The 26406-nt window shown below is 36.6% G+C and overlaps 3 protein-coding genes across 14 annotated transcripts in view; 1 reads left to right on the top strand and 2 right to left on the bottom strand.

The window, feature by feature from the left end:
* Positions 1-1765: 1765 nt before the first annotated feature.
* Positions 1766-8259, bottom strand: LOC139142573 (uncharacterized). The gene is made up of 7 exons (XM_070712554.1): positions 7826-8259; positions 7452-7499; positions 6580-6656; positions 5906-5960; positions 4618-4797; positions 3925-4031; positions 1766-3286 (listed from the first exon to the last, which is right to left on the bottom strand). Exons 1-6 carry the CDS (start codon positions 7979-7981, stop codon positions 3969-3971), a joined length of 579 nt encoding a protein of 192 aa, XP_070568655.1. The 5' UTR covers positions 7982-8259; the 3' UTR covers positions 1766-3286; positions 3925-3968.
* Positions 8260-8272: 13 nt separating this feature from the next.
* Positions 8273-18686, top strand: LOC139142579 (acetyl-CoA acetyltransferase, mitochondrial-like). The gene is given in 13 exon segments (XM_070712561.1): positions 8273-8357; positions 10777-10815; positions 11318-11435; positions 11982-12077; positions 12760-12860; positions 13570-13662; positions 13982-14134; positions 14581-14636; positions 15086-15120; positions 15123-15290; positions 16033-16097; positions 16971-17128; positions 17680-18686. Coding segments are annotated over 13 exon segments (1251 nt in total). The 5' UTR covers positions 8273-8309; the 3' UTR covers positions 17801-18686.
* Positions 18687-20400: 1714 nt separating this feature from the next.
* Positions 20401-26406, bottom strand: part of LOC139142549 (ankyrin repeat domain-containing protein 6-like) — a 54252-nt gene continuing 48246 nt past the window's right edge. For 9 of the 12 annotated variants that reach the window (XM_070712512.1, XM_070712517.1, XM_070712518.1 and 6 more), the window contains one exon: positions 20401-26067. In XM_070712512.1, the coding sequence (XP_070568613.1) occupies positions 25983-26067 (85 nt within the window). In that variant the 3' untranslated portion in view covers positions 20401-25982. The remainder of the gene's footprint in view (positions 26068-26406) is intronic. The other 3 variants (XR_011554420.1, XR_011554417.1, XR_011554419.1) reach the window with 1 other exon arrangement.

Genomic DNA, 26406 nt, shown 5'->3' with positions numbered 1-26406 from the left:
CGTAGGGAACTCCTCAGATTTTCTCAAGTTCATTCAAATAGTGATTTTGCGATTTTTTTTTTCACAGGGTGTTGGGGGGTTGACCTCAGTTCAATAGGTGTACTTCTGGAAAACGGCTAACTTTTACAAACTAATTTCACAAGTTTTTGTGATGGGTAGTGTTTCCCACTCCCTTTTAGTTTACTCAATAACAAACCTTTGAACCCGGCTTGGACAAAAATGTCTGCATGATGTCATAGGGTACCAGGGGGTCAGGGTGCAAAGTGTTAATACAAACCTTTTACCGAGAGAGAAATTTATAACATGGAATGAGAATCATGCTATTTGCCATGCCTTTTGTCTGTATGCACATACTGTCACAGCTATTCCTGATACACTTTACAACCATTGTACCTCCACCCCCCACATCTCTCCCCCTGTCATTAGTATCCCCTAAAAGCAAACAAACAAAAAAAGCAAATATAAAAATAACATGCGACTTAACGACTCTGGATGTATATATTTATATATTGATGAAACATATAGAATTGTTGACTCAGGGTTATTATCCATGTGATATTTAAAAATCACCGTCAGAATTTGCTGAAACTAACACATTTTATATTCTCACACAAAGACAAGTCCAAAGGAGATATGTATTTTTATGTTTTATTTAAAAAAATGAATATTGATGAACAAGTTGGAAATTTTTCATATGTGCAGTATGGTTAATGTCAGTATTGGTGATGTATGAATAGCTGTCACGGCCCCTCATCAGCTGTGCAGTATAGCTGCTGTAGCAAGTATAGCCACCAAAGTTCACTGTGAAATGCTTGTAGGCCTCACTAAGCCAGATTGTTGTGGGCGTACATCTGTACGGACTCTACAGTGAATGGTCTTTCAAGTCTCTGCCTTATACCATAGACCCTAGATCTCTGTTTCTATGACCTATGCTTATATTTCTTGAAAATATCTCTCACCTTCTTGTGTTTTCATGTGTATTTTTAGACTTTTAACAGATCCAGCCTTTCCCACGGGACATTTTTATATATGATACATCTATTTATTTAAAAAATTTTTTGTGAGTCTTGTAGTTTGTTGTAATTTGTGTAATTGTAAAGACACGAAACATTTCACTGCTAAGATGTAGCTTGTGAAACAGTTTAGTTGAAAGGATGTTGTCTCTAGCACAATGATATGTATCCACCCCTTTCTTTGGACAGATCCCATTGTCTTTAATGGATAAACTGGATCAGTGCACTACGAAATAGGTATGAAAGGATCCTTTGTGCTGTGTCACTGCAAATATACTTCATGGAGTGTGAGGCACAGAACGATATCATTCATTTTTGTCAGGAGACAAGTTGATGTCTGTGCCCCATCAATGTACATAATAGCCTGGATAGCTCATATTACCTCTATGCAGAAATGGCGGACCAGGCCTCGAAGAGAAATTCACAAAATATATCCTGCAAGCCCCTGTGGTCACTGAATGGAATAAGCCATTCACAAAAAACAAAAGTATTGAAATAGGTGTCATTTCCATGTAGTGGAATTTTCAGGGGCTTGCAGCATCTGTGAAAGCCATTCTTGGTGCCAAATGTTTTTTAGGACGTGAAATTGCTTTGTACTAGCCAAATCATGGAAAAACAAATTATGTGTAAAAGTTGTAGACATTCATGTAAGCTTTAGACAGCTTTGGACGAAATAGCATATTAAATGACACTATGCAATACCTGATAGTTTTTATCTTGGATGCAGAAAAGTAAAGCCTTGGAGAGCTATATAAATTGTAACAGATGTTCATATTTTATTCTTCATACCTGCCATGTCATACAAAAACAATTATTATATTAAAATTATCATATTGTAATTATTTAAAAACAAAAGCCTCCATTGTGTGTTCTGTCGTGTGATTGGTGGCCTGCTGTAAGTTACAAGTTCTGTTTTGACAGTCAAACTACTTTGACTGTTAAGGAAACGGCTTTCTTTGCCTTCAAGAAATTCAGAATCCAAACTTTCAATGTTACAACAGAAAATTATGACATACATTAATTAGGATTGATTTCACATGCAGAGATGAAGGGACTGATCACATCCAAAAAACGTGATTCTATTTTTGACAGAAAAATGAAAATCCATTAAACAATCTACCACAGACTTACTACAACAAGCTATGTTAAACAGTTACAAATTTGCTGCATAAGTATAAATTTTGAAAAGTCACTGTTCTGGAAATGTTGCATGATTGATACCAGCCATGTAAGTCGTTTGTCATTATGACTATACCACACATTGCATTCTACATGAAGTCATGGTACATAGTAGTATATACTGCTTTGAATTAAACAAAAGTTCATTTTTAGCCATATTTAGTGTGATCATGAAAAGTGATAAAAGTAATACATCTGCATAAAACATACCATAGCTATCAAAATTCGTCATGATGAGAATCATTAACATGTTCAACTAAACTCTCAAAATGAACAAGACCTTGTTAACCCATGGAGGATGAAAAAGACCTCTATGGTGAACTTTTGCTAAATCTGAAATAGAAAATCTACAAAAGAACATTCTATTTGCAACTTCACCGAACGCTTGACTGCCACTGGCCAGTTTCATTGGTGAGCCAATCAGATAAGAGAATTTGACACACTGCTGACAAAGGGATTGTCATTGCACAAAAACATTTTTCAGGAAATCAGTTTATCCACTTGGTTAAAGTACAGGGATAAAGTACAAAGTCTGAAAAATCTGACAGGGATGAAATACAAAATGATACCAAAAGTTTGTGTCCCTTTTGAAGCCAAGATGCCACATCTTATTGGCCATAAGAGGGCGCTGTCACATTGACATTAAGCTGTCAGATAGAAATCTAAATTCAAACCCTGTATTAATTAAATTAACAACTCCTCCATGATCACTGACACATTAAATGGCAGATCGATATTATAAATGTGGTTTACAGATGACTGTCAAAGTTGTCCAAAAGCTTTCCTAGTTTTAACAGAACCATGCACTGTCTCATATGACTTAGAGTTGTCCCATAGCTCAATTTAAAATAAAACATTTCATTACACTGTATGACCTTGACATTGCAAAAATATAAGACAAAACACAATATTTGGTGACACTTTGTCTTTTAAAGGGAGTGAGTTCCTCACAAGGCACGTTCAAGGTCGCTCAGCTACAAATTTTCTGTGGATGTTGACATGTGTTGGTGTTGACTCCAAACAATGCCAAGATTTTCAGGGTGGCTCAGTTCTTTATGCATTCCCACTTCATACATTTCATAGGCTAGCTTCATCTGAAAGTAGATACATGTGCCCATTGGTTATAAACATTTCTACAATATGCTGACTCTACAACCGTTGTCTATACTAGCATAGAAACATGGAAGATCAGATTGAACTACAGTACAATCTATGTGAATCCTGCGTGGTTGGTACGTGTGTTTTACTCATAACACACATATGATCAAGCCAAATAAGGAATAAACACTAAAAATCAAACTATTTGTAACAATATAATATATATATATATATATATATATATATATATATATATATATATATATATATATATATATATATATAGTATATATATATAATATATATATATATATGTATATATATATTATATATATATATATATATAAATATATGTATATATATATATAATATATATATATATATATATATATATATATATATATATATATATATATATATATATATATATATATATATATATATATATATATATATATATATATATATATAATATAATGTAACAATATCTAACCCAAAGAGCAGAGACATTATTAGAAAGAGATTTAACCAATCACAGTAAGCTACAGTTGTATGTTATAAAATGACCAGAGTCACAGCAATTGCATGACTTGTAATTTAAATTGACTCAAGTATCAGGAAGAAATGTACATACCTGACCAGCACATCTCCATGGAGGCATTTTGCCGACTGACGTTGCTAAACCAGGGCAGAGAACAGTTTGGATTGGTTCAACATCCGTCCTCTTGTTGTGTTTTTGAACTGAAATTAACATGGAGATATTTCACAAAACACTGATGTACAACTTGCAGAGTGACTTAATAACTGGAGGAACATAAAACCGATTTCTAGGATTATAGAAAACTTGGTATTGTCAAACAAGGTGAACACATTTACAAGCAGATTACAAACATGATTTCGTTAAATGCAGTTTTAGTATATTTCCTTCTCATCAATGTAATGTTACATTTTCACTTTAAATGGCAGCAATTTTTCACAACACTCCTGATCCTAGTTTTCCTTGTACTCAGAGCAAAATATCTTCATTAGAGATCCATAAAATGTAACTGTTAAGGTCTGATATATCTTCAGTCCAGCTATGCCTTATGTATGCAATTGTAAGACAGCTCAAAGTAGACTACCACTTTAATCACTAAAATATAATTAAACCGGATGGTTGTAAGATACCTGGAAGAAAGTATCTGATTTAGCAAAAGTTAAATATTTCAATTTTGGGGCACAATAGCTGTCTCCCCAAGAACCATGATTATATTCAGTGTATCATAGCATCACAAATAGTGAATTTATCAACCACAATATGTTAGTAAAAAATAATGAAGTTACCTACCAGCGAGTATGACAGCTCTGAATGCCAAATAAGCATTTGATGTTTTCGACACTTCCTCGGAATTCTCATTGTTGGTGCCGAGATCAGATACTTGATTGGTTTTCCTTCATTGCAATTTGGACGTGCCATTTCACTTTCCGGAGTTTCCTCACTGAATACTGGTATTATGACAGCTTCACCCTGGTTGTGTCAATAGGAAGTTTACAACCTCAGAATGGGGGTGATGAATGGAATAATGGAATAGCAGATCCAGAGTCTGATTGGTCACTTTTGACCTCAATTTATGTGTTTTTCATTCATTTCATGTGTGAGTGTAGGGACTGTGTCTCTACAAAGCTTTTTGCTGAATGCTAAATTTTCATATGGATTAGTTCTAGATAAACAAATACACAAATAAAAGCATAAAGAAACAAATAAAGAGATAAAAATTGTTGATTAATTTTTAGCTCATGTGTTGAGCTAATGTCGCACTGAGTCTGTCTGTCTGTTGGCAGAATATGTCAAGAATGGTTGATAGTACAAGGATAAAATTTGGTAATTAGAAATTGCAAGAGCTGAAAAGCTTTTGGTGGTTATGGCTTGCATATTTTTGCTAATTTGCTTAAATAATGATTTTAGGAAAAAAACATATACATGGAGAACAGCTGCACAAAATTTGATACGATTTGCTACAAATGTTGATCACACAAGATATATCAGCCATGAAAGATACTTGAGCAGTGACAAGAAAGTTAATTTCAAATTTGCAGGTTTGATGACATTTTCTAATTAGCGATGTATATCTGAATTGACTTGATTAAAGTTGACGAAACTTGCTATGTACAATGAAGATACTGTGAGATAACATAAAGTAATTTCCCAAGTTCAGCTAATTCTAATTTGTATATTTAACAATTTTTCCTAATTATATCTTGATTAATATGTTTAAAGTTCATGAAACTTAATATATGTACTATGTACATTGAAGATACTATGATGTAACATTCTTGAAAGCCATTTAGTATTTTTGATCACCTGATTACTAATTTGCATATTTAATAACTTTCCTAGTTTAGGGATATATATCTGACTAGACTTGATCAAAGTTGATGAAACTTATATACTGAAACACAGGAGCATTTTCAGTTCATATCTGCCATCTCCTCTCTAATCTCTCCTAATTGAAGGTTGTTTTCTATAAAGAATATCATTTGATCACATGTCCCAAAGTTCATCATAGTCCAAAGTTCATCATATGTCTTCGCAATAAAAAACAGCCCATTTTCAACATTAAGAAGTCCAAACTTACCACCAAAATTTCCCCATCTTTTTCTTCTCTGATAAGAGCTTGTAATCTGTCTTGCCTACAAAGTTATAAAAGAGAGAATAAATTTTGTAAAAAAATCTCCAAAGGATGATTCTTTTTATGTATGAATTGTGGCATCTTTTCAAGCAACTGTGACAATGACAATGGGTATGCCTTATCCATATTTCAATGGTGTGAATTCTCTGTTTGACAATGTTCTAATGAAAATTTACATCAAAAAAGTGAACCAGGGTTGCATATAATTGCCAATTAATTTATCCTATAGTATGCTGTAAACTGTTTTTTGTTCAGTTTTATTAAAATTTTTCTGTTTTTGTGTATGGAGATATGGTTTAAAATGTATCAAATCTGTATTAGAGTTTAGAATATATGAATAAATAAATAAATAAATATGTAGAAAGTACATAAATAAGTATATAAATAAAATAAATAAATAAATAAATTTGTTAATATATGATTTAACTCAAATGGACCTACTGGTTAATGTTATCAAAATCTTACATGCATCATGTCTATGAAGGATGGGGAACTCTAATTCAGATCTACCCATCCATTAGTGGACAGCAGACCAACCACTCCTGATGGTGAGATGGGTCATACCATTAGTATCTAGAGGGGTGAGCTGTGGAGAGTCTGGAATTAAGTTTGATACTAACATTTGCCATCCAAAATGCATAGAGTAGACCATGTCAATACCACCATCCATAAAGCCAAAGCTGTTTGCTGGTGAGACCTAAATAAAATCAACAAAAAATATGAAAAAACTATTACTGGTATTATTTTTGTCTCTCTCCTTTTTAAAATGTAAGGATTTATATTAAATTTATCAAATTGTTGCATTATTGTTTAAAAAATCAATAATGTAGTCGATTAAACTTAGTATGCATTGAATTTATTGCAGAATTTAATAACAAAACTGTCATAATTTTGGAAACATTATTCTTGCTTACTGAATAGAAATAACTGGCTGCCATGTTCTTAACATTCTTTGCATTGTAGGCTGTATTTCAACATGATAAATATTTGTGCAATGATTAAAAATTTACTTCTTCACATTCTGTATTCGTTTCTATAGTAACTTACTTTTCCAATCATAAAATATAGAAAAGACAAACACACTGCAGTTTATGCTTTAATTTTGCAACTTCATAAATGACCTTGCTTGTTTCAGTTTACCAACGATAAATTTTCATCTAGTCTATCATTTATTACACCTCGACTGTGGAGTATATTGCACCTGATATATTGTTTAAAAGTCGAGCCATAGATCGTAGATGGCGCATCTGTACCCACAAGGAACGTACTTGTAAGAAGTTGCTCATCCATCAAAACTGTTGACCTCGGCGCAGTTAAGACCGAACAGGGTGTGCTTGATAAGTAAAAGTATATGTCAAGATATGCTGAACAGTATGTAATTACTGTGACATTTTCATTCTTTCGTGTAAATTCTCCAAATCGTGCTCAAAACAATCCTACCCAGGTACTATTTTGTCATTGATGACTATTTATAATTATGACACGAACTTACGATAGCGTCTGCTGCAGGAGCTCCCGTGAAAATATCGCCATGGGATACCTACGTAGATGAAAGACAATATACTGAATAAAATATCAAATGCAAATGACCGGGGGATGTCACGACCTCTAGTACAGGTCACGTACAGGTCTTAGGTCCTCTAGTCTCCAGGTACAGTATCAATTTGTTATATAGTAAATAATATTTCGCATTTGAAAGGTGTGGGACATGAGAACATACGTACCTGTGGATAATGTATCTATCATCAAGACTTCAAGGAGAAAAGATAAGAATAACTTTCACTTTGCAATGATTTGTAACGTGCATATTCGTCAATTTATTTTAAAATGTTGGAACATAAAAACAATATGAAGGTGCTTGTTTACCTTGACATTTTTATGTTCACTGAATGAATCTCGCCAGGCGTCGACCAGACGTTTGTTGATGTCTCGAAGTTGGTATACAACACCGGTTTTGGGGTCTGGAGTCGAAAACGATGCATCCGATCCCGGAGAGGACATTCTTTCCGGTGAATCTGCCATGATCTGAAGTCTCAAGAAGTTGCTAGTCGGCTGGTGTGATGACACGATCTGCAGTGTACCGTGTAGCGATACTGCCTACATAGCTGTGAGAATCGTAATGTTTTATTTCAGATCATGATGTGCGCCGACGTGTTTGGATGACTCACAACTGAGCATACACTTTACTCTCTATACGATGACGTCGGCGTCAACCTGATCTATACGGCGACGTAGACGTGGCGAGACATGTACAGTTACGTGCTGTCTGACAGCATCAATTTCCTGGTTCTTAATTTGCATAATTTACATATAACACTGCACAGTGCGCAGTCTCGGTGAGGTCATCATTATGGCGGCCAACATGAGGGGAATCCTGTGTTCGCAGTTTAAACGACAAGTAAGTTTTCGTCTGTTTCCAAAATATTCTGAGCATTCAGGTATGCTGTTAGTTTTATATCCGATTTGATTGTGGTATTCAGAAACGTTTTATCAATAGTTTTGCATGAAAGTGAGCTCCGAGACTTTGTCCGTAAATAAGGTCACTTGTCATGCTCTCCGCTCTTGGGGCAGACGGCAAATACCCAGGCAAAACCTCGAGCTACTGTACTGTAGCTAGCTCTGAACATGCATCTCTGGCAACTAATGGTCTGAAACGTCACGAGAGCATTTTTTTTAGCATTTTGTTAGCATTGAGTTATTTAGATTGGCATAGATCGAAATCTACTTGATTTCGGCCGCAAGTACATGTAGTTACTAAGTTAGAAAAGTGTTTCGTGAGCGGTCCAAATTTGGACCGCGGTCACCGTTTTTGTCTATGCATGGAGGTTGTCTTTCCTACTACCTCCATGCTGCGAGCTGTATAGGAATGATGAAAATACACAGCTGTTGAGCTAGGGGACTTTAACTTGTAGAGCTACAGATTATATTGGACAGTGGTGCTATTTAGAAGTGGTATAACCCTTAAGGATGACGTCAAAATCGCCGTACTATAACACATACGCTTAGTAATTGTGGCACTGACTAACAAATAGAGTTAAAATGAATTTTCACTTACTTCAAATCACTTCCATAATTTCCTACTGCTTAGTTTTCACAAATCAACCAAATAATGCCCAACACATATTCAGAGTTTTGGCTGGTTAGTTTTTGTCATCGCAGCAATAATTTCACCTCATTCTCGGTAAGATGTCTCAAACCTAACATTTTATATATCAAATTTGCTCTCATATACAAACGGACCCGATAGCAAGGCCATATTCATTGCTTTTCAATACTGCAGTCACCAAAGACAGCACACTATGTAAAACAGTTCAGCCTGCATTCAAATGCAAATAGCAATAGTTATAACAGAAGCATACAAAACTCAAGTATGCTTTTATTTGCATTACCTTTTGTACCAACCATAAATCACACCACTGTTTGTGCGGATATTGTTAAAAGATATTACACAAGAACTAATGACATGCCAAAGCTTGCTGCTAATGAGGCCGCCACTGATGCCTGACTGAGAAGGCATGAAAATGAGTTGTCAGTATGAGTGACAGTTTATTAACCCCACATAAGACAAATCAGGTGATTTTATGCACTGCTGTTATTCATTCACTCTGTCAACTACAGCATTTTTGTATTGTAATTTTTGTGACATCTTCAATGATTGTCATTCACATCTTTTACTATAGCTGTGAAATATTGCTTTTCATACATATTGAGTGATGAACAACTTGTAAAACCTTCAGCTGCATTATGACACAAAGTCAACACTTATCCTTGATACTGTGAAAAAGGTAAGCAAACATGATAAATTTAGTAAAAATATCAGACATGAAGTATTCAGCATAACACCCTCAACAACCACAGTTATTAGAGAAACTGCAAACATAACAAATAATATAGTAGTATATTAAAACAATAAACCAGCACAACAGAGAAAAAAAAGGAAAAAAGCCACTAAAATAAATACTAGGCCATAAATTGAATAAAAAACCCAAATGCCTAAATCAGTTTAAAGTCATTACAAGTGAACAGCATAAATCAACCAGTTCCTGCATAGCATTATCATCCTTACATATAATTTATATGGAACATTTCACCACCAACTCGTAACTTGTTCTGGTGGAGAACAGGTTATACGTATGCTTCACATGCGAAAGATGCAGAGTTCATGTCCCGGTAGGGGTACTGGTACATAGTAAATGAACAAATGAATAACTACTCTCTTGCTCCATTCTACAACAGGCATCAGGATGGCTAAGGAGAATATGGATTGAGTTAGGATGAGACATTAAGTGGGAATAAAGTGAAGATTGGGACCCTTCTGTTCAATCATTCCATCCGAAGTTTCCAAGCCCCTATTGCTAGATCTTGGCCCAAAATAATTATTACCCCTTTTAGAGGAGTGTATACTTATGGAAATGAGGTCATAACCTTTGATCTAATTTCCATAAGTACACACTCCTTTGACGTTATCACTTTAGTGGTTCTACCATTTGTTAAAGTACTGCTGATTATGGCAAAGCACAGTCTTTGTGAAGGGACTGTTTGCAGAGTTTACATGCAGTTCTTATCCTGCCATGTTACCAGTACATAGCTTTGGAAAGCATAGTGATCATGAGAAATAAATGGCAAAAATTAAAACTAGACAACAAATTTTCGATAGTCCAGAACTTGAGTGTTGTTATACATGTCTTTAGTCTTTTAACACCAAAATTTGAGTGTAAGCAGTTACATTATTGAGTGGTATTACATAAGTAATTGTTAGCAAACATGTCAGTCACTGTATTGTAACTTTTGTTTTTGATTTTGCTCTCTTTTTTAAGGTCGTAGGTCGAAGTTTCAGCACTGTTAAAGGATTGAATGTAAGTAGTAAAGGCATACTACATAATTCACAATTTTAGGCTAATGAATATTCTCGATTGATGATGATTTGTCAGTTGATTTGCATACTCAAACAATACTCATTATGGTAGAATGTGCCTAGGGTATGGATATTCGGACTTTCAAATTTTTACCATTCACTTTTGATCTACCATTGGTTGGGGGTTTATTTTAAAGGCATGGTTCAGGCGTCAGATTGTCTTGCCGGGAAATTTACTTACTAGATTACAATTTCAATGGAAAACAAAAGGCTATGACACCTGAATTCATAATCCTCTTACAGACTAGAGCAAACTCGATCCCTGGGATCGATTCCACTACCTTTAAGGCTCTTGGAGTAAGAAACATTTCCACTGTCAAAGTATATCAAAAATCTTTTTCCCAATATAAGTTAACACTGGGATGGCGACAGTTTTGAATATCAAATATCAGTAAATGCTAACATAATCTGTGTCATGTGACTTGTAATTTTTGTCTCTCCAGGATGTAGTGATAGTGAGTGCTGTGAGGACACCCATTGGATCGTTCAGGTCCTCACTAGCAGCTGTGCCTGCACCGAGACTTGGTGCCGTTGCAATCAAAGGAGCCATTGATAAAGCAGGTACAGATAACCATGTCCAACTTGACCTTCAAATGTGAGAAAATCATATTTCTCTTTGCTCATGAAAAAATGTTTATGATAAATAGGAGGAAAATGTGTAACTAAGATAGAAGGTTTTGTCAGTCAAAATTCTGTACTGGCTCATGTTTTGAAGTCAACAGGCACGGTTAATGAAAATTTCAATCTGTCAAAAAACAGAGTATCCAGTGTTTTACTGTGCATACACCACTTCAACATTGATACATTTGTATTTGTTTGTCATCAGTCAACTGTAACAGGAGTTACTTTCCACAGCTTTCAGACTATACATCTCGCAACACTTTAAAATCATTACCTTTACCCCTCCCCAACCCCCCTCCCCCATCCAATGTGTGTGTGATAGAAGAGGGTGTGTTTTGCCTGAGAAATCAAAGGGTTAGACCTAACTTATGAGATCAAATGATCACATCAGTGTGCCAGCATTGTAAGTAAGTTATTTAGTACAAATGTTATTAGTGTGTTTTATTCAGTTGTTGACAAATGTTATTTTGTTTTTGTTTTGAATAGGAATTGCAGCAGAAGAAGTGAATGAAGTGTACATGGGAAATGTAATCCAAGCTGGTGAAGGACAGGCACCAACCAGACAAGCAGCTCTTGGAGCTGGTAAGTTAGATAAAGCTAGGGTAATGGAAGAGAGACACAGCTATGGCAGAGTATGATGTCAATCAATAGATGTAAGCAAGATGGACTTCAAGACATATTTGTTATCATACAACTCCTTCTGAGAATCCATTTCACTTTTAGTACGCATACAAAACTAAGTGCAGTACGTTGGCGTATTTGGCAAAATCAATGAACAGAAGGTTTTGACGGCAGTTTTATACGTTTTATGATATAACACTGGTGCTGGAAATGTATTTCTTTATAATACTGTCACTTGTGCAGTTTGTTTACCATTTCACTTTGCCAAATACAAGTCTTAACATGATGTCTATATGATTACTTTACCGCTCTCTTACATCAATAGCCTGCAGCCACCTAAAACAACCAGCTGTCAGCTAAACTATACTGGCTGTCGAAATTATTAGGTTAATAAAAAATCAAGGACATTTTGCACAAACTTGGTGAGCTCACACACAACTTGTAACTGCCTGTACCTTAATTTTGCCATCTGCAACCAAAATTTTCTACATCCCTGTACATGTAACTGCTGTACAGTGTAAATTTAAACTTGCTGTTGAAATGTTCAAACCCAACAACCATATAGTCATGAAGGTGTAGATGATTTGAGTTAAATGCCAAAACAAAGTAATTAATATGATGTTACTTCTATTGACTCGTTTAGGTCTTCCATTAGCCACACCGTGTACAACAATCAATAAGGTTTGTGCTTCTGGAATGAAATCAGTAATGATGGCAGCACAGAGTCTGATGTGCGGACACCAGGTACAGTGCACTACCGGTACTTAGAATACAGAGATATCAAGTATGATATGTTGATCTCAAAGGGACAAATTTACTGCCTTTTAACATTACATTGGTCAAATTTTCATACTAGTTATTTATTTAGTTTCTAAAATTGTTTAGCGTTTTGAAATTTGCCAAAAAGTGGCCAACAAGATATATATGCCCTCAGTCCTGCTTACTGAGAGAATGTGTAAAGGAAGGATGACTTTATACATACTCTCTACCAGAAACACTTTGAAATGAGTTATTAGTTATCAAAGAAGAATATAAAACCCATACAGCAAGTGTAGCTAGTTGCATGGTTGATTTGTAACAGCATTTCATATTTTTCTTTGACAAAAGAGCATTTCAAAAAACATGACCCTTGCCATTGTAAAAATCAGTAACATTTTGAAAACCCATCAGAAACAAAAAAAATAAATTATACATTTTTAATGCTGAACTCTTACTCCACCTCCAACAGCTGTATTTGAAAATGAGTAAAATTCAATGTACTTTAAAGTTTTTTACAAAGGTATTGGAAGATAGGTAAATAATTTACTCATCAATATGTCTGCTGTCCATGCATATGTTTGCCTCAGTCTACCTTTGAAAACCCCATTAAAACAACTTGAGGATCCCAAAAAATATTTGCTGTTGGTTGCCTGTATCAAAAACTCTCATGTATTTGTCGTCTGTCTTGTTTCAGGACATAATGGTTGCTGGTGGTATGGAGAGCATGTCAAATGTACCATTCATGATGAACAGAGATGCCCCAGCGTACGGTGGACATCAGTTGCAGGTACTTGCTCAGAACTTTCAAATTCTGTTTCTGCTGTAAATGAAAATGAGCAAAATCATTTAAAAGTTTGTGCATGATTAAAAGAAGGACATATTTTTTTTCAGAATGTTTCTGTGTTTAATTTGTAATTATGGAAACAATGAAATTTTTTTTTGTAGTTGAAGGTGTTGAGTAAAAGTTTTAAATGGGTACCTCAGATGAGAAATACACAAACTGCAAAAAGCTCTCATGAAATTGAGTTTTAAAGACTACAGTTTTTAAAATGTTTAAATTTTAGTGTTATTTTGTGCTAACCCAATCTCTGTTGACTTTTTTGTAGGATGGTATTGTAAAAGATGGCCTGACAGATGTTTACAACAAAATACACATGGGTAATTGTGCAGAGAACACAGCCAAAAATATGCAAATCGGTCGTGAAGAGCAGGACCAATATGCCATCAAATCTTACACCAACAGTAGAAAAGCAGCTGAGGTGAGTGGACAGTGAAATACTTGGGCACATCTCTTTTATTATGCTAGCAATGGTTAACATAAGGTCATTTCATTGTGTGTGTGCGTTCGTATGTGCATGCTTGTGTGTGCGTGTGTGTATATGTGCGTGTGATAGAATTGGAAACTAGGTTGGTTGTGTGGATCGTTGCAGGAACTTTACCGGTCAAATGTGAATTGAGTTCAGACATTCAAAGTTTCATAAAATGATCATAAATCTATCAGCATTTATCTTGATATGTGGTAATTTGCATAGCAGACACCTGGTAGAATCGATACAACAACTTAAGTACAACTTTGTGTAGAGTTGGATCATATACATGTATCCTCAGATATAACTTGTGTTATGTCTACTCTACAAGTATCTTTGTGTTAGCTGCAGTACACCACATCACCTAAAATCTGTATACTATCCAATTTTCAACACAGGCTGGTGTTTTTGAAAAAGAGATTGTTCCTGTCCATATAGCACAGAGGAGGGGTAAGTTTTTTTCATTGCTTATCCAAATAGATGTGTTTACTTTTCTTCACTGTATCCTCAATGACAACTTCATCTTACCCCTTCCCTTTAGTTTAAAATTTGGGGTTGCCTTGGTATATGCAGACATTATGTACAGACAATCAAAGGTAGTCTCTCCAGGCTTATTCTTTGACTTTTAATGTGACTAGGACAGGTGGGGAAATAAATTCTGGATTTGAATCTTTTGTCAATCCTTGGCACCCCCCCCCCCCCCACTGCAGTCTAAAGGTCCACTTTGCAATAGGAAAGAATATGGTTGCACCAAGTTTCATGTAGCGTAGGTTACTAGATGAAGAAGTGAATTTAGGATTTGTAGTCTGTCCTTAGAATGATAACTCTAACATAAGCAAACACCTTGAGTGAAAATCTTCTCACTTAACATCTCCATGAAATTCTTGACTGTCTCTGAAACAGGTCCAGAAGTGTCGTCTCCGAAGATGAAGAGTACAAAAAGTCAACTTTGATAAGTTTGCCTCCCTGAAGACGGTGTTTCAAAGGGAAGGTGGCACTGTCACGGCAGCTAATGCCAGCACACTGAACGATGGCGCTGCAGCTATGGTGTTGATGACTGCAGAAGCAGCTGAAAGACTTGGAGTCAAGCCATTGGCTAGGATTCTGGGTAAGACTTTAACAATTCGTTGAACTGCCCTCCAGCAAATGTGTAGTCTAGATAGACATTAAAAGTTTGTAGTACTTGTTTAAAACATTTTGCCTTTGAGATTAAGCCAACGGCATACTGTTGGAATTTTAAAATCTTTTTGTATTACATCATTGCTACAGTCGCGCCATTGTAAAGGTAGTATACACCTTGAAATTGAAAGATTAAACCTTTGCTCAAACTTTGCTCAAACAAACTTTCAACCATTCCCTTTCAAAATAAAAAAATCAGGGGTCATTGTGCCCATTTTGGTACAAGAGAGAGAAATTACCCAATATTTAACGATATATTGAAATTCAAAGTGGTCACCATCCCTGTGTTATCTCTACTGGGAGAAACAAAATTCCAGATATTCATAAAACGAAGCCGGTGAGAATTTGATTTACCCCATAAGGTTCAAAATGAGCCCCAACAAGTGGTAGACCAAAATAATATTGTAAATATTTGAGAGTCTGACTATCTGTCCCTGAGGTGCATTCTAGTTTTCGTAAAACTTCTAAACAAAGTGCATTCTGAGAGGTATCTGGAATGACAATTAGAAAGTGATTTGTTTGTGTCTTTGAATAGAGTTCAGAGTGATTGAAATATTCCTTGTCTCTCATATCTGTGTGGTACTATTATACTGCTCACCCAGACCTGTTTTCTGATGTACTGAAAACTTCTTCATGTAAAATATTTATTCATGGAATGAATGGATTTTCAGGTTTTGCTGATGCCGCTATTGCTCCAATTGACTTCCCTACGGCTCCTGCAGTAGCCATGCCAAAGGTAAGAACTGGTCAGCAAGTCAACCATGTCACTGGTTGGTAATTTGCATCTGTGGGTATGACTGGCTGTTTTGTGAATTCTTCCTGGACATTTGAACCATAGTGCGATAAACTACACTTAATAGTCAATTTTTGAATGGGTTAGTATTCCTGAATTCCAAATTGTTTATAAAGGTTAGAAAGTTCAGTCTCAAAAATATTGTAAATCAGTATATACTGTAAACGGCAAAGAAAATTTGATGTGCCACTCAGAAAAAGGGTGCGAAACTTTAGAGTTGTGATGTAGCCAAAAATTATGCCAAAGTTACTTAGACACAGACTGGACAGTTAGTTTGCCATTTATCGTTTGACAGTATAACAAAAATGTTTAACATTTTGGCTTTCTACTAGTTGATGAGAGACAAGGTTAGATGTGTACATAGTCACATTGAAGGAGATAGCACTGTTCAATATTTGTGTTCAGCTACAACTTCAAGTTGAGGGACAAGCTGAAATATATACTCCCATACTGGAATGGCTCCAATCCTGATTGTAGCTGTATTACTAATACAGCATTGCCTGTGCAACATCAATTAGTGCAAAGAGAAATTTTGACAAATATAGTCTTTTTGCTTGTGTGTTCAGTGTCATGCTTCAGTTGTAATTGGATCTTCTGACGTAATTTTTATCGCTTCAATCACAACGTCAATGATAGCGAATTTCTAATTCTTTCATTCCTGTAATAGTAAATTCTAAGTCTTGTGAAAAATGTGTATTATTATTTATGCATACTAGTAATGGAACTTTGACCTCATTATGAATTGACTATTATTTTGAGAAGACCAAATAGCTTTCAAGTCTGTTTGAACTCTGATTTATAAATTGTATTTTGTAGGCATTGAAGCAGGCAGGAGTGAAACAGGATGATATCACCATGTTTGAAATCAATGAAGCTTTCTCTGTTGTTGTGTTGGCCAATGTCAAGATGCTTGACATTGACCCAGAAAAGGTCAATGTCAACGGGGGCGCTGTGAGCATTGGACATCCGATTGGGTAAGTGTTTGCCAATGGACTGAGGATCTCTAATTGCAGTCAGTGTTTACTGAGGAGCGTTTCGCTGCCCCTGAAATTTATATTTGCTTAGCACTTAAAAACATTTTGCTTCGGAGAGATATGTTTGCTGATACAAGCGATTGCAGATTTTCAGTATAAATACTTGCTGAGTTGAAAAACTCTGAATACGTGCATTACTGTATATGTATATTACACTAAAAGTGTTGACATTTGGAGACTTTTTTGCTGATTAGAATTGCTCATGATATGTCACAGATACACGAGCTTCGAAACTTTAATTTTATTCAATTCAAAGTAAAACATTACTGTAATATTATGTCATTGGTATTTGGTGTCGGGTCATGTTCTCATTGTTGGCAGTCTGCAACCTTCTGAACATTGCGGACAGCGCCCTCTAGAGGCGAGCACAACACATATAGAATGATGTACTCATGGTTAACAGAAGTATGCCATACACTCTCCTTATAATTGTGACAAGTGTGTGTACATTTTGTAACCACCTTTGTACATGTCTGCTTTTTCCTTTGCAGTATGTCAGGGGCAAGAATCACTGGTCACATGGTTCACAACTTGAAGCAAGGAGAAAAAGGACTGGCTGGCATATGCAATGGTGGTGGCGGAGCTTCTGCTATTGTTATTGAGAAGTTGTAAAAACTGTGAAGAAGATAGCTCATTCAACCCCCAAGAGAATGGAACACCCCTATGAACTTACTACTCTGTTAAATGATACATTCCGCTCAGAGTGTATCAACCTGTGTGACTTTGACCTATTTGGCAATCATAAAACTTTGAAGGAACAGTATTAAAGAACTAATATTTTCAGTCAATATTTAAAATACTTTCTTAGTGAGGTCAAAATATAGCACATCAGATGTTATTGTTGACTCAGACGGTTGCCTTTAGGGGAAGATGTAATGAGCTGGTGAAGGTGTGTGGAATAGCTTCATAGGTACGTGATCTACTGACACAAATACAAAAGTTGATAGTACAAGTATTTAACACCTTACACTGATAAAGATTGTAAGTGTAGACAGAAGTATACATGCTCCAGGCATTTGACACAGAAAACTGAATAGATAGTCTTATTTGTAAAATCACAAGGTGGCAAATTCAGTCTTAACAATAGCCACAAAAACTGTACTACCAATTCATAGCACTTATACTGCAGCTAAAGTTGGATAATTTATGATCTTTTCTAACATATCTCTGTGAGAACCAAAGACGACACAAAAAAAAACAGCAACTGTACCATCAAGTATGCCATTGTTATTGATTTATGCAGTGATTTGTAATGTATATACAATATTATTTAGAATTTCAGGTTTTCTCAAACTCCATGTGTATTTCTTCTACAGCAGAGATCACTGGCTACTGCTGGCAACAACGAATGGTTTATGTGCATGATCAAAACAAATTCTTGTTGGAAAAAAAAGCCTGTCTGTAAACTTTTTATACATTGACATACCCCAAGCAAATGTTCACAAATCCAGTGTGCTGTTGAACTTGAACAATAAAAATTGTCAATATTTAAAGGAAACTGTCTTTTTCTCTGATTCATCATGTACCTGTCATCATGGCTGGGGAAACTGAAAACTAATTCAATTAATCTCTTCCACCTGTTATAGACCATTTAAATACCATGCTCTGTCTGTTGCATTTTAATTGGTCGAGCTGAACCATGTGACCCGACCACAAATACACAGTAATGGTTTGTTTATGTGATCTTGATTATGAATAATATCGTAAACATCTTAACTTTTCAGCTAAAACGTAAATTGTAATTTGTACAAAGATCATAATCAATCAAAAAATTAAAATGGAACACTTGTGGACCAACTTTAGACTTATTTTTTGAAAGTCTCCGGATTTGCAAAAATTTTTAGCGTGCGCACTACTCACTGACAAGTTCTGGGGCCCCATTTTGTTCACGTGGGGAAATTTTCGTAAATTTTGAAGTTTTGGGGGGTTCCGTTGATAATATATTTGAAATAGACAGCGCTGACCATTAACGTTTATTTATGGGTGCGGGCAAAAGGAAAGCCAAAATTAACGGGCTCAGTAAGCCTCGCCTGTTAATTTTTGGCTTTCCTCTCGCCCGCCCCCATATAAAAACGTGAATGGTCAGCACGTTGCCCGTTATTTCCATAACATACATGTTAACCCTTGACATTTAATGTGGAATTTCAAACCTCTCAGGAGTACAGTGAAACATTTACTCAACTGATTGCTATATGACTAAGAAAATGGATTTTCAAGCTATAGCTGGTCATCAGATCCTAAGAATACCAATTCGTTTTATTTTCATCCACCATTATAGTCAAACAGTATCAATGAAATTTGTTCTGAAAAACGCCAAATGATAACCTGCATGGACAATTTGAGAAGTACCGGTAGGACTGAATGCATTATATCTTAGTTTTGAATCTCACGGAATTTTTGCTCAAATCCACTTCTTTCTTTTTTAAATAGTAAAAACTAGTCAAAAAGTGAAAATCGACCAGTGATGTATACAAGGGAGAATACACTCCGCTGCAACCACTATGATGATGTTGAGTAATTTGGGCACCCCCTAGCTGTCATGATGTGGTGTAGATTTTCACTGTACATTGTCACTTCATATGAATAACAAGAACTATGGTATTAATTGACAACAAGATAGACATTCACTTCTTTTAATTTTCACAATGACAACAGATTGACGATAAATAGATATGAGCCAAAGTTTCTGTGGTTTTCAATACTAATTTTTGTGTCATCTTGAGGTATCACATATTGGGCGTTGAGGGCGCTCTCCATAACCAAGCGAAATTGATTGCATAGTATCTTGATGTGGAAAATCAGACATTGCAACTTCGTTACAATGAAAATTTGCAGAGTCATAAAGCACCAATTCCAGATAATTAAAACCGCAGGATGTGAGATGGCACAATTTAGATGGTGTATGAATAATGCATTGCTCAGGTTTGAGGGACCCTCTGTTGTCCCGTGCAACTCCACTGTTGTCTTTGGCAAAGTTAGACCATATGATTGGTATACGGGTATGAGACAGTGAAAGTGTTGACCACACTGTCAATTATTACATCATGGAAACCCAAGTACATAATATTTCTCATTGTGAAAGGCATTGAGAGTTGGTGACACTCTATCCAAAGATGTGGATTTCTCTTGTCAACTTTACTGTCAGTCATCAAAGGGTGCCATTATCCAACACTGAACACAACCGAACAAAAAAAGTTACAAATGAGACGGAATAAGTTTGTAATAGTTGAAAATAAACTTTTAATTTTTCTTAAAAAATACAAAAACCAATGGAATGGTAATTTGTCAGAAAAATTTGGTAAAATGTGACATTTCTTTACGGAAGGCACAGTTTGGTAAAATGTTTCAAGGAAGAATAAGGTCTTTCATGATTTCTAAAAACGCTGTAAAAATGGTAGTTTCTGAAAACACCATGTTAAATTCATTTTTACAAAATATTACAACTTCTGACAAACATTACTACATACATTATTATTATTTTCAGAGTGTACCTAGTTACTATCCTCAGTTACAAGGTCATTGTATTATCTATAGACATGTCGCTATGCCAGAGAACACATCTAAACCCACATATCCCAATGGAAAACTACATAGTCTGATGCTTACTCTGTTCATAACCCAGCAAAAACTATATGTGTTTTGCTGCAAAGAGTCAAACCATCACACAATTGTTATGAATATGCACATGTGAAGTCCCACCTGGCTTTTCAGCGACACTCGTTTCTTCAACAGCGGCCATTCACGCAGAAAATGTTCCTGATCAATAATATTCCTGATCTTGATGATTTTGTTATGATTGGTTTATGACAAGGGAAAGCACCATCAATGACTGGATAATCTTGTGTGCTTATTTTCTAATTTTTGTTTCAATTACTCAACAAATTATTGCTACAGTGCATGAATGGTGTTGTCCCAACATATTGTTTATTACAATAGAATGGGCAGTTCCATCTTAGAGTTTAAAACTTGTTACTACCAGACACCCTAGTATATCACCCATTACTTTCCCCTTTCCCAATACAACAATCACATACCAGTGACAAAATTTACATTCAGTGCCAGTTTGGATGGAACACTGTGTCTGCGAGCACATATGTAGGGTGTGTGTGTGTGTGTGTTGGAGAACAAGTGGGAGACAAGTGTATATGTTCGCTTACTAAGACTTGGAAATTTTGCATAGGTCATGCCACACCTCGTTAAAAAATTACAGAGTCAGCTACAATAATGGGGAAATGACACAAGTAATGTTCTGTGTGTATCAGGGCTTTATAAGCTACAACCCCAAAAAGAGAACCATAGCACTCTTGATACTGACACCATTAACACCGGCAGTTTACTTTTTGTCGGCCTCAGAGCAAATCCCATGACCCCCTTACATGGCTGGCTATTCACTAGCTATGCTACATCTTCTGAAACCTACGATAAACATTTCATGTTTTTCAGTTCTATTCCCAGTAGTTAAATTTATGTACATAATCTGTTCTGAAAACAGCTACAGTCATTGCAGCGGGGAGTCCATTCAAAGCATGGATGTCTGGTTTTTTGTGTTCCACAAACACTGGAAGAAATTGATCCTAAAAAGTCTGTTTTATTAACTTAAGGAGTTATATGCAACCAAGTCTTGTGCATATACATTATTGTTAAAACTTCCTGTGATACATTTTCCAACTAAAAAATAGAAAAATAACATCTTTGAACAGTTGTATAACAGGAAGTTGACATGTCATAAATAACTTGTGAAAGAAACAGACTTTCATAAATAATTGTAGTTGCAATAACTTATCCCACGCATTTTATAATAGACTAAACTCTTAGTTTACAAAGCAAGCTGGAAATATTGTACTGCAAAAATGTACACCATGGTCAAGAAGCTTTATTCCAAAAATATTTCTGCAATTGGTTATTATGGTTTACACCTAATGCAGCTGTACTGCTACAAAAACTTCTTCAAAAATATACAGATTACACTACCTTCTGTTTGTACCTTATTACTGCAATATCAGGTTCAGAAATGAGCATTTTAACAAAGTTAGAGGAGCTTAATAATGTAGCAGTTTTAATACTAATTTCCAGCAGGTTAGGGACATGAGGGAAAGCAGTATGCAGATATCTGAGAGTTCATTGGTTGAAAGCAAGAACCAAATTATAATATATGCTAATTGGTAAGATCCCCCTAGATTGGTAAAAAAAATTCACAGAAAGAGTACAGATTTTTCAGGCCCTTGTGTATTGCTTGTAGGCAGTACTTCTGCTTGTCTCATGACCATCTCATATCTTTCATAATACTGCATCTGTCAATCAACAAAAGTTAACACCATTCAGTTAGTTTAAGCGGCATACAGATTTCAAATTTTCCCTTGCATGCCTTGAATAGTCAGTTAGAATTAGTTTCAAATATATATGAACTGACTTCATTTAATTTAGTAAGTTTGTTATTTGTGTGAAATAGGTAGTTTTCTTTTCCTAATGGTACTGCATTCAGATTCCTGCTAAATAAATAAACACACCATCTGACAAAAACTATGAAGTGCCATTGTTTTGCTTCAGTGGCGACATTTCCTGACTACGCAAAATTTGCTTATTTCAGAGGAGCTTGATGTTTTTCCTTTCATCACATGCAAGCAAGACCAGCAGATGCAGAGATCAACAGAGAAACCACACAGCTAGCTAGGTCAATACTTTACTACAGATTTCAATCTACTCTATAAGTGTAATAAACATCTGTTTGCAAAAAGAAAGATATTAGATATCAAAGATTAGGCTACCGATTTTCAGCAACCATTTATTTGCTATTCAAGGTAGGCTTTTCCTTAGCGGAACAAAAGATAAACAGTGGCAAGTATGTCAAACGTCTCTTTAATTTAATGGAAAATTAAGTTTTATTTGATCAAGGTTATTGATGCGTTAGTACATCCACAAGTTGGGAAAGATCATGAGTATTATCATCCACTGACGATGATTATGAAGTTAGTCCATCCTTTGCTATTATTAAAAGTGAATTATTCCTATTGTTATGACAAACAACTTGGAACACACTATTAGTATTTAGGGGGATGAGACCTGTCCTACATACAATGACCCTGTCTCAAATGTTAGTGAATCATGGCATTTCCTATTTCTTACATTCAGTGTCATATCAGCATCATCAATCAAATCCATTCCATTTGTGATGCAGGGGAACAGCTTGCTGTGTGAGGGGCTCTGTTGCCATGGCATAAAGGTAGGTTGAAGTTGAAAGGTCAACAATGTATTTAGAATTGTCTGGTCAAATCCTGCAACTGAAACTAGTTCACATATCTCTTCCTGTCGTCTTACAAATATTCTTGTGTTTTGGAAGAAAATTTTCATTTATTAGAAAACCGATCAGGATTGTTTTCAGGAATAACTGAATATCATATTGTTTATGCTTTCAATTTGAAATATTCACAATTCTTGATAGCAGATTTAGTCAAACGCAACTTCTACATTCAGTAATGAGACATGACATGAAAACCGACACAATGGTGGCCATATACAGCAGATTGGCATTCATGCTCTACAAAAGGGCAGAAAAATTCTGCATTACATACAGAAAGCTAGAGATCTATAATTCAGTGTGGAAAGTAGACAATAACAAAACAAGAACCCGTACAAGATTGAGAATGTTAGTACAGACTTTGTTAGTTGACTGAAAAATGAGCAAGCATGGAACAAGTTGTGAGTTACAGAACAGGTTGCACAGTCGAGATTTATCAAGTCTTTGCATGCAAAATACTAAACATGCTGTTCACACAGAGATTTGCTCTTCAGGGTCGTCTGTGTCGTCAGTAGGCCCTTTCAGCTGTTCTATTTTCGATTCTAATTCAACTAGCTTTGTTTTCATTTCCTGCTGTTCTGAGGAAACTTTTTGCTCCGCTTGTTTTTGCACATCCTGAATGCGTCTCTCGTACCACCTTTCCATCTGGTTTGATACGGTGTCGAAGAAATGCTGCGTCACAGTGACTGGGTCAAAACTAGTATCGCTACTGTCGGTGCTATATTGTCGCGAGTGCGCATGTGACTTACAGTGTGGGTCTCCATTCTGCCGTGGCTTATCCGTGATGTTTGGCACGACTTGTTCTGCGGGGCTCTTCGGTGCAATCTTGACGTCGCTCTTGGAATGTGGCTTCCCACTGGCAGTAAACAAGTTTCCATCCTGTGAGTTTTGAGATGATCTAACTTCAAACGATGACAACGGCCGACCTCTATTCTGCGGTGGCGAGTACATTGAATTGGACATATTTTGAGAGCCGAATGTCTGCAAGGGCTGGCGATTAAAAGATTGCACAGAGTCGTCATCTTCTAACAGTGCCATGGCCAGGAGGAGTCTATGGGGTCCCTGCGGGAACGTGAGCTGGTACTGGTCGATACAGAATCCGAGCTGTCTCGGTCACGGTCGCGACTTATTCCTGATACACTGCCGTTGCCACGAGGTGTGCCAGAGTCGGGGCTGGAAGCTAAAGTGCTCGGAGATTCTTGAGCTGGTGCCGAGGAATTTGCAAGTGAGGTATTAACAGTGATTGGTGACACGTTTATCATCTGAGGACTTTGAGAGTCGTTTGGAGTCCTAAGCACTGAGTAAGAGGCAGCTGGGCTACGTGGTGCTGCGTTGGGATTAAATCGTGCGGTACTCCCAGAATAGGGCGCTGCTGTAGGTCTTGCATGTGCTGCAGAATTAGTATATTGCATCCTGGAATTAACATGAGGCGGTTGGGACTGATTGTGTCCTTGCAATTTGCCATTTGATTGAGTGGCCCAATTTGATCCAGAGTTCCCATGCATTCCATTCGGTCTTGAATTATCTGTCTTTGAATTCCCCTGTAATTCATATGTTCTGGGTAAGTTCGTTTGAGAGCTTCCCTGTCCTTGTTGTGAAGGGTTTCCTACACTCTCATACACATGTATAGCGGCATTTGTTCCTCTTGAATTTGATGAACTTTGTTCAAGCCTTCCCTCTCCTTCTGTAGTGGGATTTTGCTCTGGCGCTGGATTTGGTGCTGGAATGGAGGAGACCTGCAAGAGATGTGGATTTCCGACTGTCTCTCCCCATTTTTGCGCCAGCGTTCGTTTTGGGATGGCACCGGTAGTGGAAGAAGTAGCAGCGGTACTTTGGGAAGTGGAAGGATAACTTACGGTCCTAGGGGGAGGGAGAGGCTTTGGAGGTTTCGGGGGTTTGGGCGGCTTCACTGGCTTTCCCTGATCTGAGTCCTGGCTCTTTTCCGTGGCAGTATTTTCCGATTCCTCCTGGAGCACATACGGGTCGTTGGTACTCTCAATGGGTTTGGTCTTTGCATAGCGCACCTCTTGTAGAGTTCTAGTGGCAGTAATTTTATCTGGCAGTTTGCCACCGGGTCTCTGATTAGTGGAATCACCCTGCCGCTCGTATGAAGTGTCATTCTGACTCGAGGGCAGACGCCCTTCTGACTTTGACCGCAGCAGGCTGGCCCCTGGTTCGTCAAAGTCATCAGGGTCCTCACGTCCATGATCACTTCCAAGGTCGATTCCAAAGTCGTCACCGTATTTCCTCTCAAAGTGTCTGAAGCGGTCCTCAAACCAGCCTTTAAGTTCCCGCCTGAGGGCGTTGATTCTGACGGTGCTCCGTCGTTCAAATTCAGCCTGTTCCTTCTGAGCACGCCTGTCAATACGATGCAGGCATTCTGTCCTTTCAGTGGCTATCCTTTCCTTACACAGCTGGTCTAGACAGCTTGACTGGTGTGCCATCTTTTTATCAAAATATTTCATCTTATCTTCCATCATCTGAGTTGTGGATTCAATGTCATACATAAATTTCTCCTTTGTGGCTTCCAACTGATTTTCCAGTCTCTGACGTATGGCATGCAGTTGCAGTTTGAGATTGGTCTCTGCAAGACAAAACAGAAAAAAATCCTTCAATTGATCAAAAGTATGAAACATAGTAGAAAATTTATAACAGCAATTCACAACAGACTATCCAATCTGCTGTTTCTTATGTACAGGAGGTGGAACACAGTCCATTTATGGGATTGAGCCCTTATTGCTACATGTATTTAGTGTTTCACACTTTCACCCTGTTTCCCCGTCTAGCAATCCAGCTTCATCACGGACAACATTAGAGTTGGGCCGAACCATGTTGGTGAATGTGGGAAGTGAAAACCGTCACATCTTGATAGTGGTAGAATTGTTAATGATTAAAATTTCCTTTAAAAACTGACTATCCTTGG

This window comes from Ptychodera flava, chromosome 10 (assembly GCF_041260155.1).
Source record: "Ptychodera flava strain L36383 chromosome 10, AS_Pfla_20210202, whole genome shotgun sequence".
Classification (NCBI taxonomy): domain Eukaryota; kingdom Metazoa; phylum Hemichordata; class Enteropneusta; family Ptychoderidae; genus Ptychodera; species Ptychodera flava.
The sequence above is the reverse complement of the archived record's forward strand: the minus strand, read 5'-3'. Positions and strand labels throughout refer to the sequence as shown.

What these genes read in the sequence shown, in the direction of transcription:
- LOC139142573 (XM_070712554.1), bottom strand. Translation starts at nt 7,981, where the DNA reads ATGGCAGATTCACCGGAAAGAATGTCCTCTCCGGGATCGGATGCATCG. An exon ending in GTGAACATAAAAATGTCAAG is followed by an intron (nt 7,500 to 7,825) that starts GTAAACAAGCAC and finishes TCATCTACGTAG; the next exon opens with GTATCCCATGGCGATATTTT. An exon ending in CTCCTGCAGCAGACGCTATC is followed by an intron (nt 6,657 to 7,451) that starts GTAAGTTCGTGT and finishes GATTTTATTTAG; the next exon opens with GTCTCACCAGCAAACAGCTT.